This window comes from Solea senegalensis, linkage group LG2, assembly GCF_019176455.1.
Source record: "Solea senegalensis isolate Sse05_10M linkage group LG2, IFAPA_SoseM_1, whole genome shotgun sequence".
NCBI classification, from domain to species: Eukaryota; Metazoa; Chordata; class Actinopteri; order Pleuronectiformes; family Soleidae; genus Solea; species Solea senegalensis.
Window position 1 is genome coordinate 15,538,800 of NC_058022.1, and position 15,747 is coordinate 15,554,546.

At 39.9% G+C, this 15,747-nt stretch overlaps 2 protein-coding genes and 1 long non-coding RNA gene across 10 annotated transcripts in view; 2 read left to right on the top strand and 1 right to left on the bottom strand.

Moving 5' to 3' along the window:
• frmpd4 (FERM and PDZ domain containing 4) overlaps nucleotides 1–3,581 on the top strand; it is a 34,091-nt gene extending 30,510 nt beyond the window's left edge. For all 5 annotated transcript variants that reach the window (XM_044052205.1, XM_044052228.1, XM_044052213.1 and 2 more), the window contains one exon: nucleotides 804–3,581. In XM_044052205.1, the coding sequence (XP_043908140.1) occupies nucleotides 804–2,041 (1,238 nt within the window). In that variant the 3' untranslated portion in view covers nucleotides 2,042–3,581. The remainder of the gene's footprint in view (nucleotides 1–803) is intronic.
• The window catches only part of LOC122786243, a 62,009-nt gene that overhangs the window by 34,637 nt on the left and 11,625 nt on the right, over nucleotides 1–15,747 (bottom strand). The gene's annotated exons all lie outside the window — the stretch shown is intronic.
• tlr7 (toll-like receptor 7) lies at nucleotides 4,276–14,513 on the top strand. 4 transcript variants are annotated; one of them, XM_044052250.1, is made up of 5 exons: nucleotides 4,276–4,698; nucleotides 4,925–8,472; nucleotides 13,284–13,422; nucleotides 13,941–14,053; nucleotides 14,138–14,513. In XM_044052250.1, the coding sequence occupies exons 1-2, from the start codon at nucleotides 4,609–4,611 to the stop codon at nucleotides 8,081–8,083; spliced, it is 3,249 nt and encodes a 1,082-aa protein (XP_043908185.1). In that variant the 5' UTR covers nucleotides 4,276–4,608; the 3' UTR covers nucleotides 8,084–8,472; nucleotides 13,284–13,422; nucleotides 13,941–14,053; nucleotides 14,138–14,513. The 4 variants fall into 4 exon arrangements, 2 of the variants coding, with proteins under 2 accessions (XP_043908185.1, XP_043908194.1); XR_006362411.1 differs by lacking the exons at nucleotides 4,276–4,698; nucleotides 4,925–8,472 and adding an exon at nucleotides 13,164–13,178; XR_006362412.1 differs by lacking the exons at nucleotides 4,276–4,698; nucleotides 4,925–8,472 and adding an exon at nucleotides 13,164–13,178 and having other exon boundaries at nucleotides 13,288–13,422.

The window sequence follows — 15,747 nt, forward strand, 5'->3', positions numbered from 1 at the left end:
GACACAGTAGTATGCTCCCTCTTATCTATATCTGCATTAATGGCAAGCAAAACAAGGACATTTAAGATAGTTGGTCATTATAGACAAATAAGGACAGGAATGTAGTCCATGCAGACAATTTGCTCAACTTACAAAACTATTCCAATGGCAATTCCAATTTTGTCTACATGTGTCCATGTTTTGGGATATATTTTTAATAAATACTTTTTGTGGGCCACAGGATACACTGTCTGCAATTTTCATTGGGAAAAAAAGGTATTCTGTGACAATATTCCCCATGGGAAATGAAGTCATTCAAATTGTATTTATACATTTAATTTAATAAAAGTTTGAAGCTGTGAGCGCCACAAATTAAATCTCATTCTCCTTTCATATATACAAGCAGAATGATATCTCAAAACCTGGACAAATAAAACAAGTCAAGTGTAAAAAACACATGATGTGGTTTCTCAGTGGGTATGTGCCCAGCACTGGGTGCAGGGAATTTCTGTCATGTTTTTTTATTGTGTTCATCCAAGAAGAAGTCCAGAATATAACCACTGTTATTTTTGTACAGATCAGGCAAATAAAACACAATTTGTTCATTAGCTAACTTCAAGTATTAGAATGCAGATATTGCTTCTCAAAACACATGCTTTGTTAAGTGTCATAGATGTCAATCTGATAATCATCAGTATTTCATAAAATATCACACCATTTGTCTGCATAATTCAAAAGCATAAAAACTATTTGTTTGAGAAGACGTTTTGTTGTCAGGTAGATGCTTAACAGTTCTCTTTATTTTCCTACTACCCCTAGTGTAGCTTGCACACAGCTGAAGAAGCCTGGGAAAGATTCATCTTTAGCTCTCTGTAACAAGACCACCACCAAAACCATGTCACCACCGTCATTACAAAGTAGCACAGAGCCCAGTCAGCTAACAAGGGCTATCTCCGAACCCAACTCACACGCCCTGGCTATCCCCTCAAACGGATCGTCATATGACCCAACAACAGGCAGCATCAGGAAGCCACACAGGGTTCGGATGCTCAGGAGGAGTTGGAGCACTATGATGCCAGGTTCTAGGAGCTTAGAAGCACTGATAGAGAAGACCAAAGCCACACTTACATGGAAGAGTGGTAGTCAGAATTTCCAGTCTCAAGAAGCCCCCAAAGTACAGAGAATATACTCTGCCAAAACCTTACCCAAAAGCTTTTCCCAGGGTTCGGTCACCTCTGATTCACCTGGTAGAGGGCTGCAAAGAGGAGCCACACAGCTGCTGGCAGCATCGACAGCGCCGAGGTTGGATGCAGGTACCTGGAGGTGCCGAGGGCCGTTCAGCCACTGCTTCCTCCGGGGGAAAAAGACAAATACTGATGGTGATAGAGAAAACAGAAACATGCCCCCTGATGCTCTGTGTTCTCTCAGCACAGTGTCTATCTGCTGTGAGGAAAAAACAAAGCAGAAAGCAGGCCATAAAGCTGAGCAGAGTAATAAGGCTACTCCTGTGAATGATGTGAGCCTTGCAGCAAGGCTAGCATGTGTAAATTCCATGAAGGGCAAAACCTATAGCCTCCACACAGGGTTCGCACTTGCTAGGAAGGATGCCTTAGAGATGGTCAGTGTGTTGCGTTCCAGCATAGGCCACTTGTCCAGTATGGATAAGCATGAGGTCCATGACACTGATATGGAAACATGCTCCCAGCTGCTTATCATGCAGGCCAAAGTGCTGAGCAGCTCCTGCAGTCAGATGCCCCAGGAGTACAGCAGCCCAGAGGAGTTACTACTCACTCTGACACACAGCTTTCACACAGTCTGCTGTCTAACGCAAGCCTGCATGTCACTGGTGGAAGGCCTGAGCACAGAGAGGGACCGGTGTGAGGTGGTGGCCAAGGTAGATGAAATTGTCATGAACTACGTGTCTCTGTTGAAAGCTGCAGAGACAGCTTCTGGAAGTTCCCCCAGTGGCCAAAGTGTGAATGCATTGACACATCACTCTGCCACCATGTCTGCTATTATTACCGCACTAATTAAGTCACTGGAAACACTGCTCAACAAATAAACTGTAGTTATTTTGTCTTGATTATTGATTTTAAAGCCATATATGAGAGACATGGGTTTAAAAACCAATGTGAACTGCTGTGAAAATAAATCTTGCCTTGTGTACACAATATTTTATGTAAAGTAGAAATAAAATTATATAAATCCTGTAACTTTGAAATAGATTATATGAAGGCCTCATACAACCCTCTAAAATATATTATATATAAAACCCACAAACACACACACACACACATATTATATATATAGCTGTAGACAAATCACTGCAAAGGACAATACATGATCCAATAAAAGGAATGCATATGACTTTTTTTATTTGCTGGATTCATCTTGCGTTAATAACTACTTTACACATGGACACATTAGTATTTTCCTGTTATTTTTTTGTGTGAACATCATTAAAAAAAATAAAACTTTTAAACTCTCAAATGACTTTTGTCTATTGGTGTCTGAACTCTGTATATTCAGTCGGAATACACTACCAACCTCTCGCACAGTGCCACAGTTTTGTATTTTGCAGTGGCAAATTATCTTACGGAGCCCGTCTGGTGACATGGTTGGAAAAAAAATATTCCGTGGCCACGAATTAATAACGCGCGGGAACGAGATCCTATTCCTATTACGACTTGCTTAAATGCGTGGGAATGAGATGATTATTAGGTGGCTCCTTCCCGACCCAGGACCTTCTCTCACCCTCTGACCTGCCCGAATAGAGCAGCACCCTCTCTGGGTTCGGAGTCCATCAAAACATGCTATATAGCATGAATTAGAAAACAAAGAAATTCATCGTAAAATCAGATGAAATCAGACGCCTATGACACCACCCCATCAATCTGGAACTTGGAAAAAAAAAAATTTCCACCCATGTCACCAGACGGGCTCCGTATTATCTTGGTCAATCACTGAAGCATTAAAACAGAATACCACAAACAGGCTGAGTGACTTTTCTAGACTTTCAGTCTAACACTTTCATTTCTGCATTTGCATTACTCACTCAGAGAAGATGGTAAATTCATGTATAGTTGTATTACTTATGTTAATAATTTCTAATTTCTCATGCATGAGCGGTGGCAGTGCTTTTTGCATTAATCAGGATAATTGCTCATTTAATTTGCAGGTCTGGGATGTCTGGATTGTTTGCACAATTGTATGTGAGAGTAGACAAAGCAGATGTGTAGTGTTTATGCATTTTGAACAAGAGTCTACACAGCCACGCTGATCTGTGAGGTTTTATTTAGCCACAGCTTTACTTTGAGCTAAATGATACCATTAGCATGCTAATAAACTTACACACATCATGATAACCATGTTTTAAGCCTGTTTAGTTAGTCATCTCCCAGAAAACAATGCTGTTTTCCTTTTCTGCAAACCATGGGGAATGTTCAATTTGTCCACAAAATGTTTTAATGTTAGGTTTTGGTCAAACCCAACATCAGAAGATTAGTTGCAGATTGCTGTAGTGCAATGTATGATGCCATTCTGCTGTGTTTTATGTTGCAATGCAGTGTGTTTTAATGAATAATACAATGTTGTGCTGACAAGCAGACTGCGTTGAAATATTTGTTCACTGACATACAGCTGGGGTTGATCCAAACATCAAGTTATATGGTTTCATGCTCTGGGGACAACTGCGTGAAAATCCATTTCAATCTATCCAAAAGTTGTTGAGCTATTTCTGACTTGACAGACAGACACCATGTCATATAACATATATAAAATAGAAAAATATGGCAGATGAAATTAACAAAATTACTTGAAAAAGCTTGAAAAAAATCAAGGTACTCAAAAAGCCAAAGTTGAGGTTTCAGGTTTAAAAATCCAAAATACACACGGCGGAATAGTGGTAGCACTGTTGGCTCACAACAAGAAGGTCACCAGTTTTAATCCGTCAAGGGGTTTTCTCCAAGTAGTTTCCTCTCACGGTCTTAAAACATGAAGAGTGAATGGTTGTTCCATTCTGTGTATTTGCCCTGCGACGGACTGGGCTAGCAACCTGTATTTGCCCTCAATCAGCTGTGATTTGCTCCAGCTGACAGATCATGTCTCATCATGTTTCTACTGTGCAAAAGGCTGTTCAGGTCAATAAATAAAGAAATAAATACATGAAGGTGGACTATCTAGAATGCATTTGGTCTCTTGAGTAAAGTCCTTTATACTTTTTGGCCAGAGCATGAGATCCCATTGTGTCAGAATATCATTTTCACAGTATAAGCTGGCAAACCTAAAACTGAAACCCAACATTTCAGTTTCCCCTGCAGGCAAATTAGAAATGAAACTGCTCTTTCCACCAGTGGTGACAACTGAATAACCCACAATTTCTCCAGCTGGGCCTTTGAAAAATACCAAGAACAAGAGACTACTCAATCCTATTTTTAGGGAAAAATCTCCATCACATTAAAGCACATGTGCCTTGTTATAATAAACAGCAACCATTATCAAACAGCTTCATTAAAACAGAAACTTTGGAAGATGTGCGGTTTGTGACAATAAGGAAGTGATGCTGCCTAATTATACACACATTGATCCAACCCAGCCACCTGCTAGTTTCATTACATTAGTTAGTAGGTAATGATCAATGTTACAGTTCTTTCAGTATCCAACAGAACTCATAGCAGGACCCCTTTTCAATCGTTCATGCGAACAATGCTCTTCCACTTGGTAAGCACATTTTTGTTGATATAGGCAACATGTACAGCAATAATTGTATTATAATGGTGTCAGGGTTGTAGACCACATAAAATTGAAAATGAATACCCATAGCTGTATTGTGCAGTAAACTGTTTATAAATAATTTATATTGAAAATAACAATCACTATGCTGTGTAATGTGAGTTTCCTTAGTAATGTAACTGCATTGTTAAATGTCTTCTTGGAAACTTCATAGGGAAATGCCACAGCTTCTGCCCAGATGTGTGTGGCACTGCTGGCCCTGTGGTATTGTCTCTGTGTATCAGCAGCCAACGTTTCTTTTCCAAAAACTCTGCCATGTGATGTAAGCGAGACCATCAACGGGAGTGAGGTCAAAGTGGACTGTACTGAGAGGGGCCTCAAAGAAATCCCAAGCGGCATCCCCAGAGACACCACCAATCTGACACTCACCATCAACCATATTCCGAAATTAAACTCCTCCTCCTTCCACGGTCTACATAACCTAACTGAGATAGACATGAGGTGCAACTGTGTGCCTATCAAAATTGGTCCCAAAGACCGCATGTGTACAAAGAGCGTGACAATAGAGGAAAACACCTTCACCAGCATGAGGAGTCTGCGTGCTTTGTATCTGGATGGCAATCAGCTCTCCAGTATACCGAAAGGCCTGCCTTCAAATGTGATCCTGCTGAGTTTGGAAGTGAATCACATTTATTACATTTCTAAAGCAAACCTCTCCGGGCTCAGGAATGTTGAGATGCTTTATCTTGGTCAAAACTGCTATTATCGTAATCCTTGTAATGTTTCCTATGATATAGAGCACGGTGCATTTTCTCAGCTGAGCAATTTGACAGTGTTATCCCTTAAATCAAACAACTTATCTTTTATTCCACACTATCTACCCACAAGCCTGAAGGAGTTGTATCTCTATAACAATAACATTCAGGAAGTCACTGCTGAGGATTTCAAAAACTTAACCAACCTTGAAATTCTAGATATAAGTGGAAATTGTCCTCGATGTTATAATAATCCTTTCCCTTGCAACCCATGTCCAAATAACTCACCACTAAAAATCCACAACATGGCATTTAAAATGTTAACAAAACTGAAGATGCTCCGCCTGCACAGCAACTCTCTGACATGCGTGCCATCTGCATGGTTTGCCAACACAAAAGAACTTAAAGTACTCGATCTCTCATCAAACTTTTTAGCAATAGAGATAGGAGTCACCAAATTCCCACACTGCTTGCAAAAACTCGAAGAACTGGACCTTTCATTTAACTATGAGCTTAGGCGGTATCCTCAAACGCTGAGACTGAGTGGCGCTTTCTCTTCTCTCAAGTCCCTCAAAATTTTCAGACTAAGGGGTTTTGTGTTTCAGCAGCTAAAAGCCGAGAGTATTGAACCTTTGAAACACCTCCCAAACCTGGAGGTTGTAGATCTTGGTACAAACTTCATTAAAATGGCAAACCTTAGTATTCTGATGGAATTTAAAAGCTTTAAAATAATCAGCCTGTCTGACAACAAAATATCTTCCCCCTCTGACAGCCAAGATGCTGTTGGTTTTACTGGAGGAGAGCCCTTAGACTGGTCTCCAATGTCAGCCGTGGCTCAGTACCAAAGTCAGGAAGTAAGAGAAATACATTACTTCAGATATGATGAATATGCCCGCAGCTGCAAGAACAAAGACAGAGAACTTGGGGTTGTTAAGTCCTTTGTCAAAAGTGAGTGCAGTCAGTTTGGCAAAACCCTAGATGTAAGCAGAAACAACATCTTCTTCTTGCAGGCAAAGTTTTTAAATCTTGGAGATCTGAGATGCCTCAATCTGTCTGGAAATGCAATGAGTCAGAGTCTGAACGGCTCTGAGTTTTCTTACCTGACCAATTTACAGTATCTGGACTTTTCATTGAATCGTCTGGACCTGCTCTACTCCACTGCATTTGAAGAGCTAACAAGTCTGGTCATCCTGGATATAAGTAACAACAACTATTATTTTGAATCTGAGGGCTTGACCCACATGCTTAATTTCACTAGAAATTTGAAGAATCTCAAAGTATTACTGATGAACCACAATAAGATCTCTACATCTACAAACACAGAGCTGGAGAGTCAATCTCTTGAGAGGTTAGAGTTCAGAGATAACCGGTTAGATATGTTGTGGAGAGACGGGGACACCAGATATTTTAAGTATTTCAAGAAATTAGTCAACCTGACAGTCCTTGACATCTCTCATAACAACCTCAATTTTATTCCAGAACAAGTGTTCAGCAGTCTACCAGACAAGCTGTCTGAACTCTACATCAAATTTAATAAATTAAAATCCTTTGCTTGGGAGAAACTACAGTTTCTACATTCTTTGCAAGTCTTAGATCTCAGTGGAAATAGTTTAGAGACCGTTCCAGTGCTATCGCACTGTACCAAATCTCTCAAGAAACTAATTTTACATAAAAACAAAATACAAAAACTTGGGCAAGATTTCCTCAAAGGTGCTTACAACTTAAAATATCTGGATCTTAGTTTTAATAGCATACAGCACATTGAAAGCTTTCCAGATTCTGTTAATGAGATGGACATGCTCCTTCTGCATAACAACAGATTTCTGTGTAATTGCAATGTCACATGGTTTGTAACATGGCTCAATAGCACCACAGTAACCATCCCCAGACTGGCCACAGATGTGACCTGTGCAGCACCTGGTGCACAAAGAGGTCATCCTCTAATCTCTGTTGACCTGCTGGCCTGCCAACACAACTATTTGTCAATCATTCTCTACACTATCATGACTTCCCTTGTCCTCAGCTTCCTCACCCTGTCCATCTCTAGTCATCTCTTCCTGTGGGACGTCTGGTATATATACCATTTTTGTAGGGCCAAGATTAAAGTCTATGACCGTCTGTACTCCCAGAGATCTGTCTATGATGCCTTTGTCATATATGATAAGGAGGATCTTGCTGTGTCAGAATGGGTGATGAAGGAAATGTGCGTTCAGCTGGAGAGCTGTGGAGACCACAGTGTTACACTGTGCTTAGAGGAACGGGATTGGATCCCTGGAACTCCTCTAATTGACAACCTGTCCCAGAGCATTCACAGGAGCAAGAGAACTGTGTTCATTCTCACAAACAAATACATCAAAAGTGGCAAATTCAAGACAGCTTTCTACTTGGCCCATCAAAGGCTAATGGATGAAAAAAACGACGTTATAGTACTGATCCTTTTAGAGAAAGTACCGTGCAATTCAAAGTACCTAAGCCTGCGGAAGAAACTGTACAAGCGATCTGTGCTGGAATGGCCAACAAATCCTCAAGCTCAGCCATACTTCTGGTTCAGCCTGAGAAATGTATTAGCAACGGAAAGCCACAAACAATACAACAACCTCTTCAAAGAGACATTGTAAGTGCTACAGTGCACTGAAATACTTCTTTCATTTCAGATTGTTGTGTATGTACTTCTGTGTTTTAACAATAATGTGTACCATTCCTACCAGTGAAACTACCAGCATATCGCAAAAAAGAGAAATGAAACAAGTACTTCTTCATTTCACATGATACTTTTGTCAGAGAGGCTGTCCGTCTTTGACTACTGGCTAGTTTGTTTGCCTGTGTTTGACTTCAGAAAGAGTAGTGTTTTTTCAAGAATCCTATGTATGGTAAAAATGTAGATAGCTGATGTGACACAAAGCAGGTATAGCTTTTTATAGATAGCTGATTTCAAATGTAACCTGTGAGTGTGAAAAAACTACATTTTTAAAGGATCATGAGGAATACATTCAATGCATGCACAATGGTGAGTTTTACTGATACAAAGTTATCAGTAGTTATTTGATATATTTATATATATATATATATACTGTAAATATAATGATGTTGTGCTTCTCTAATTGTGTGCTACAAGCTTTATAGGACTTGATAATACTCTGCATGAATTTATTGAAGAATTAAAAAATGTTTATACAATCGATAAAAATATATTACTAAAAGTGTATTGTAAATATAACATATTAAAGTTTGTTTATATGTGTGAGAAGGAAAATTACGTCATTTGCTTCGTCTTTTTACCTTTTATTTTTAGACATAAACTTCAGTGGTGGTAATACAAATTTGCTTCTATCTTTTTGTGTTTCAAAAATGTCAGCTACTTATTTGAAAAACAGATGTCAAAGTAAGACTATTTTGGATTAACAAATCAGTTTATATAACATGTTTAGTGTTTATTTACAAATAGAAGAATAAGAAATAAAAAGACATGAAAGTGGTGTTAAGTTCAGCACACCTTGTGGTTTTGCCAATGTATAGAATGGTGACTACTCTTTTATTTCTTAATACTGCATTAATTTTAGTGATAATTTTTTTTCATCTCAGCGACAGTTGCTGCATTTTTAATTATTTACCTTTACCACATCACACAATACATCAGTCTTAGTGCACCTAATAAGATAATGTAATTTTCAACTGTGCCAATCCAGTTATTTCACTTACAAAACACTGCCACCTCCTGGTTACATGTGCCATGACGAGTCACCATGATGGCTGAAGCCTTGCGGTAACTCAAGAGAGATCGATGAATGTTCAGTCAAACTAGAGGAGATGATTACTGCATGCATTTTCAGATGAAAAAAAAAAAAATCCTTTAATATGATATGAACTTTATAATATACTGTATTATCTTCTGCCTCTTACACATTTTATTGTTCACCTGTAGACTGTCACGAGTTGGATGCTCATGCTGCTGTTCTGTACGCATTGCCACTGTGAGTTCCAACCTGTCCCAACTGCTGCATGTGAGGCTAAGTGGATGCCACCACGATTCCCCTGTGATGTCACAGTCTGCAATGACTCTGACGTCATTTTTAACTGTGAAGGGCGCCATCTGCACGGAGTACCTATTGGGATAATGAGGAATGCAACTGACCTCAACTTATCAGAAAACAACATAACAAATATTTCAGCAAATGCATTTCACAATTTGTTGAATTTGACCACACTCAATCTGAACTGGGCAAACATCAACGGGGAACTTCTCATTGATGCAAGCGCTTTCAAAAACCTGACAAACCTGAAACATCTGAAATTGACTGGCAACAGCCTGAAGAATCTCCCCCTCAATATCCCCCTCAGTGTGGAACGCCTTACTCTAAACATGAACAAGATTAATTTGGATAACATGAACCTCACTAGCTTAGCAAACATCACAGAGTTGTGGATATCAAAAAACTGCTACTCATGGATTCCCTGTAAAAGAGCTGTGACTATTAAGAAAGGCATTTTTGCTGTTATGGCCAAACTGCAGGTTCTGGATTTGTCATTTAACAACTTAACCGAGGTTCCCAAAGGATTACCTCAGTCATTGCAGGTGTTGAAGATTGGATCTAATCAAATACAACAGATATTTGAAGATGATTTTTTGGGGTTATTTAATTTAAAACAACTCTCAATGCAAGGAAATTGTCCAAGATGTCAAAATGCACCATATCCCTGTGTTCCCTGCAAAAACATTTCTCTACGCATCCATCCTTTAGCATTTCACAATCTAACACAGTTACAGACCCTGCACCTGGGAGGAAACTCATTGAAATACCTGGATCCCTCCTGGTTTGAGAGACTGCACAAGCTTAAACAATTGTTCTTGTCATTTAACTTCTTGCAAAAAGCAATTGTTGGAGAGGCAATATTTCTTAGAAATCTTAGGAAACTAGAAAGACTTGATCTCTCTTTCAATTTTGCTCTCAAACTCTATCCTGAAACACTGAATCTTTCACATGACTTTTCATGTCTAGTGTCACTAAGAACTTTGCATTTAGCAGGGCTGGTCTTCCAGAATATTGGGCCAGGTACACTTAGACATCTGTACGAACTTAAAAACCTTTCTGCACTGAATTTAGGAACTAACTTCATTATTCACTCTAATTCAACCGTATTCAGCAGTTTACGCAACTTGAAAATGATATACCTTGCAGAAAACAGGCTGTACCCCATTCCAGGGAAAGATCCTCCACATCCAAATGACAGATACATGCTGGGGTCAGGCCTTTCACTTTCTCCCCTAATGAAATCCTATTCGAAAGACTTTACTTATGAGATATCACACAAACTTGTCAAGCAAGAGTGCTATAACTCTGGTCGAGTACTAATCCTCAGCTCCAATAATCTGTTCTTCATTTCTCCACAGCAGTTTGTTGGCTATGGAAATATTGCATGTCTCAACCTCTCCGGAAATGGATTTTCAGCAGCACTTAATGGCACAGAGTTCTCTTCGCTGCCGAATCTGACATACCTAGACCTATCTTTTAACAAGATTGATCTGGCCTATGACAATGCCTTCAAAGAACTACAAAATCTACAAGTGCTAGACCTCAGTTACAACTCACACTACTTTGAAGCATACGGGATAACGCATAATTTAAATTTCTTAAAAAATCTGCCAGCACTGAGAGTGCTTAATATGAGTCACAATTCCATTTCCACATTAACAACAAAACAGCTGTGTAGCAAATCTTTGAGCGAACTTCAGTTTACACATAATAATCTTGGCTACATTTGGAAAGACAGAGATCGCGCATACAATAAGCTTTTCACTTCTCTTACTAATTTGACATATCTAGATATATCCAAAAACCAAATTAAAAAGATCCCAGACCATATTTATCAATATTTACCACGTAACCTCACCAAACTATGCATAAGCAATAACTTGCTCACTGAATTTAAATGGGACGCATTAAACTATTTCCATCAACTTCAAATTTTAGACCTGAGTTCCAATTCTTTAGTTTACGTGACAGGTATAAACTCAAGCATTACTCAGACTTTGACTTTCCTCGATTTGAGTGGTAACCAAATTTTCCACTTGGATGACGGGCTCATAAATGGTCCGAAAAGCCTTGAGACTCTTAGCCTTAGTGCCAACAAACTCACCACCATCAATCAATCGACCTTCCAACCAAACACCAATAATCAGATCCATACTTTGTACTTGCAGGGAAACCCATTTGAATGCACCTGTGATTCATTAGATTTTATCCTGTGGATGGAAAACAGTAAAATAAAAATCCCAAGCCTGACCACTGAGGTGACGTGCGACACACCAGAAAACCAGAAAGGTCGAGCATTGATATACTTTGACATTAACCAGTGTGTAAATGACAGCGAGGCCTTCCTGTTATACATTCTCACAACTTTCTTCATCACTGCTTTTATGTTTGCGGCAACAGTTGCTCACCTATTTTACTGGGATGCGTCATATGTAATACACTATATGAAAGCTAAGTTGAAGGGATACAAATCTTTGAACTCAACAGACAGTTACTATGGTGTCTTTGTGACATATGACACCAAAGATCCACATGTCTCTGAATGGGTAATGAGAAATCTGCGGGTGAAACTGGAAGAGGAAGGAGAGAAACATCTCCCACTGTGTCTGGAGGAGAGGGACTGGGTCCCAGGAGTCCCCCTGGTGGACAACCTCACTCATAGCATCAGATACAGTCGCAAGACCCTATTTGTCTTAACAGAGGACTATGTTAAGACTGGGATTTTCAAGCTGGCAATGTATCTGGCCCACCAAAGGCTACTGGATGAAAATGTGGACGTGATTGTTCTGCTGATGCTCGAGCCAGTCCTGCAACACTCTCACTTCCTGCGCCTGAGGAGAAGGGTGTGTGGAAAAAGTGTTGTAGAGTGGCCGAAGACAGCGGCCGCAGAGCCTTGGTTTTGGCAAAACCTGAGGAATGTTGTCAGAGTGGACAATCAGTTTATGTACAACAAGATCTATTCAAAGTACTTCACAAACAGGTGAAGCAGGAAGTTCTATGACAAATGTGAGGGAGTAATTTATAGATCGTATGTGGACAATATAATCTTTTGTTTGTTTGTTTTGAAAGCACTGTACATATGTGATCCTTAACATATCACTTTGGTTGAGATTTCAGATGCATATATTTGTGAATTTCTTGTAATGTTTGTGTATTATTAAATATTAAATTGAATAAATTAATCAACTGATGTAAGATCTGTGCCACTTATATGATTATTTCAATGTGTTCTCTGTTGTACATGTAACTAAGACATGATCAGTAAACAAAAGGCAAACTGCACAATGTGTATATATATATATATACACACATATATAAATATATATACAAATATACATATGTATACACATATGTAAATACATATATATATGTAAAACTCAATATCTTTGTTTTTTTAGGTATAGAGTATCCATGTTTCCCTGGTTATTACTTCACTTGTCCACATGGTGTCATCATTGTTCATTCCGTAATTAGGGCACATTGAAAGTGAATCCTAAAGTTATTGTCCCACTCACAAATCCATATCGCAGCCCATATTTGTTCGCTTTGTGAAGACGGACAAACCCTTGGTAAAATGATCTCCAAGCCTTTCATACTCGAGGAGTCTCAGCACACTAGTTTTCCCTCTCACCTAACCTGAAACACCAGATCACTGCCTAACCCTTAGACATTTTTGCTAAATGTAAAGATTTTGTCAAACCCCCTGCTCAGTTTGTGTATAAGTGGTGTTTTATTGTCACTTATGGTGTTTACTGTGTTTTTCCCCCCTATACCTGTTTGCACAAAGGCAGGTTTTGGAGGCAGATGGGGTGACGTCATGGGTTCATTTGCATATTGAGCGGTATTTATAGGGTGGGCGCAGCCGAGAGGAACACTCTGCTGCAGCGCGAGAGACTTCATCTTGCAGTTCGCCGACAGACTCACTGGTAAGTCCGTCTCCATTTCTATTGATGTGCAGCTTATCTGCTGAGTGATATTGAACTAATCACACTGTGCGTGCTTCACGTGCGCAACGAGTGGTTTACTGAATAATGGTTATATAATCACCGAAAACTCTTACCTAATTCGACAAAGACATTTGATTGAACGGCTTGCTTTGTTGCGTGGTATGTGAAACCACACGCATGCTGTATCAATCTAATCCGTTTTAATCTAGCAATCGGTGCTAATGTAACTGAAATCTAACGCGTATTGATCAGAGGGAGATCGCTGTGAGTGCTTAAAGGCAGGCCGGTGGTCCTTCAGTGCTGCACATGAACAAAATGAAACCATCTCTTCACAAAGCAACCCATTGAGACCCATGAGGTGTTCAGCTGGAGTTGATTATGCACCAGTAAATGGGTTTTTTTTTTTTTACACTCTCCCATTGTGGACTCCTAATTGGCCTTTCTGTGTGCTTAAGGTGTTAATTTAAAAGATTATCACATTTACTATTTCTTTCCAGACCCTCAGCCAACATGTCTGACAAACCTGATATCACAGAAGTCACAACTTTTGACAAGACAAAGCTGAAGAAGACCGACACCCAGGAGAAAAACACACTGCCAACTTCAGAAAGTATGTGCCACTCCCGAGTTGACATGATCACTTGCATTGCTATATGGGACTAACCATGCAAACTTTCTTCACTTCCATTTGCAGCCATCGAGCAGGAGAAGTCAGGATGAAGGCCAGTCCTCCTGTATGCCGAACATTCCTCTTTCCTCACTCCCTTTTGACTTTACACCGTGCATTCCAAGTTGGAGTACCCTTTTGACCAAATAATGGCTGCTCAAATGTGTGCCGCTCGTTTCTCAGATGTCCCTTTTTGTACAGGAAGGAAGTGTGGGTTCCGGGTCATCTGTTCGTTGCTGTGGGTGATGGTCTTGTGTAAATTAACAACTGGGAAGATTCACATGATCTGATGCTTTTCTCTACTCTGGCCACCTGTGAATGATTGCAAAGCAAGTGTTCTGTTTATGTTGTAAGGCACTTCAACTGGAATGTTCAAATATGCAAAATAAAAAATGTCAATTGACTTGAGAGTCCTTGTGGGGTTTTTGCACTTATCAATAGTTTTGGTTGTATACACTAAATCTGTAAATGGCAAGTAAATCTGATTATGACTAAAGGTCCAGAAGAGTTTTTTGTGTCAGTGAAGTTAATCCTGTATTTTGTACAAGATGATTGACTTACACTTCATGACAACACCCAGGCAAGTACTTTTGAGTTGCCATCTCCATGTCATTCCCTGGATCTCTAGCTAGCCCCTACATGTACTGTAGAGTCCTGTATCAGTTCTCTGGACTATTTGTCACCTTTGAGGCTGACCGTTGCAGAGTCAGCACAACTGTAGAAGTCTGCAGTGTACTAGGTGACGAGGAACGGAGCCAGCACTGTTCCCGACGACGCCCCTGTACGGCAGACAGCCATGTCTGACACCCAATCCCAGGTCCTTGCATACTGGGGTTGATTGGTCAGGTAATCCAGGATGTGAGGTGGGGATCCATTCCTGTTTGTCCTTATGGTAAATGTATGGTATGGAAATATGGTGTTTAATGCAGTGTAGAAGTTAAAAAAAAAACCAAAAAAAAAAAACCTCAGTGCTCCCAGACTTCTCCAGGTGAGAAGGAGAGCTGTCCTGCTGGTAGATGACATCATCCACCCTACTCAAAGCTGCTCTACACTAGTTTTGCCATTCACCCCTTCATTACCACATTCATACAGTGCATCTATTTTTGCGATGCCAGAACAGCCATCTGAAGCAACATCTAGTTGTCTTGCCCAAGGACACATCGGCTTGTAGACTTTCAACCAATAAAAAGATGACCCACTCTACCGCTGAGCTACCGCCGTGGTGTCTTCATCATACTGTCTATCATACTGCATTACTAGAATTTCAAATTGACACGTGCCAATCATTTGGGAGGAAGTGAAAGCAAATGTTCCTACCACATCACTTTAACACGGTACCTTGTTTATGTACTTTCCTGCAGCTGCACTGGGGCCATGTTTTTCCAAACTTCAGTAGGAACATATCCAGTCCCAAGCACTTTGCTTCCAGTTGTAGCTTCAGCAGCCTTCCCACTGTGAAACTGCAAAGAGACACACCTTTGTCATTGTGTCTCTTGTGTGTGCTGGAGTAGGTCAGACTTTAAATTTCCCTACTTTGACTGACTTTTGATGCTGAGTTGGATTTAAGTCAGCATTTGGAATTGCTTGAAGAAAAAAAAAAGCAGTAAAAGAGTAAAAAGTTCAATTATGGGTTTATT

Excerpts from the sequence above, each read along its gene's own strand:
- tlr7 (XM_044052250.1), top strand. The coding sequence starts at position 4,609 with ATGATCAATGTTACAGTTCTTTCAGTATCCAACAGAACTCATAGCAGG. Across the intron at positions 4,699-4,924 it reads GAACAATGCTCTTCCACTTG|GGAAATGCCACAGCTTCTGC; the intron begins GTAAGCACATTT and ends GAAACTTCATAG.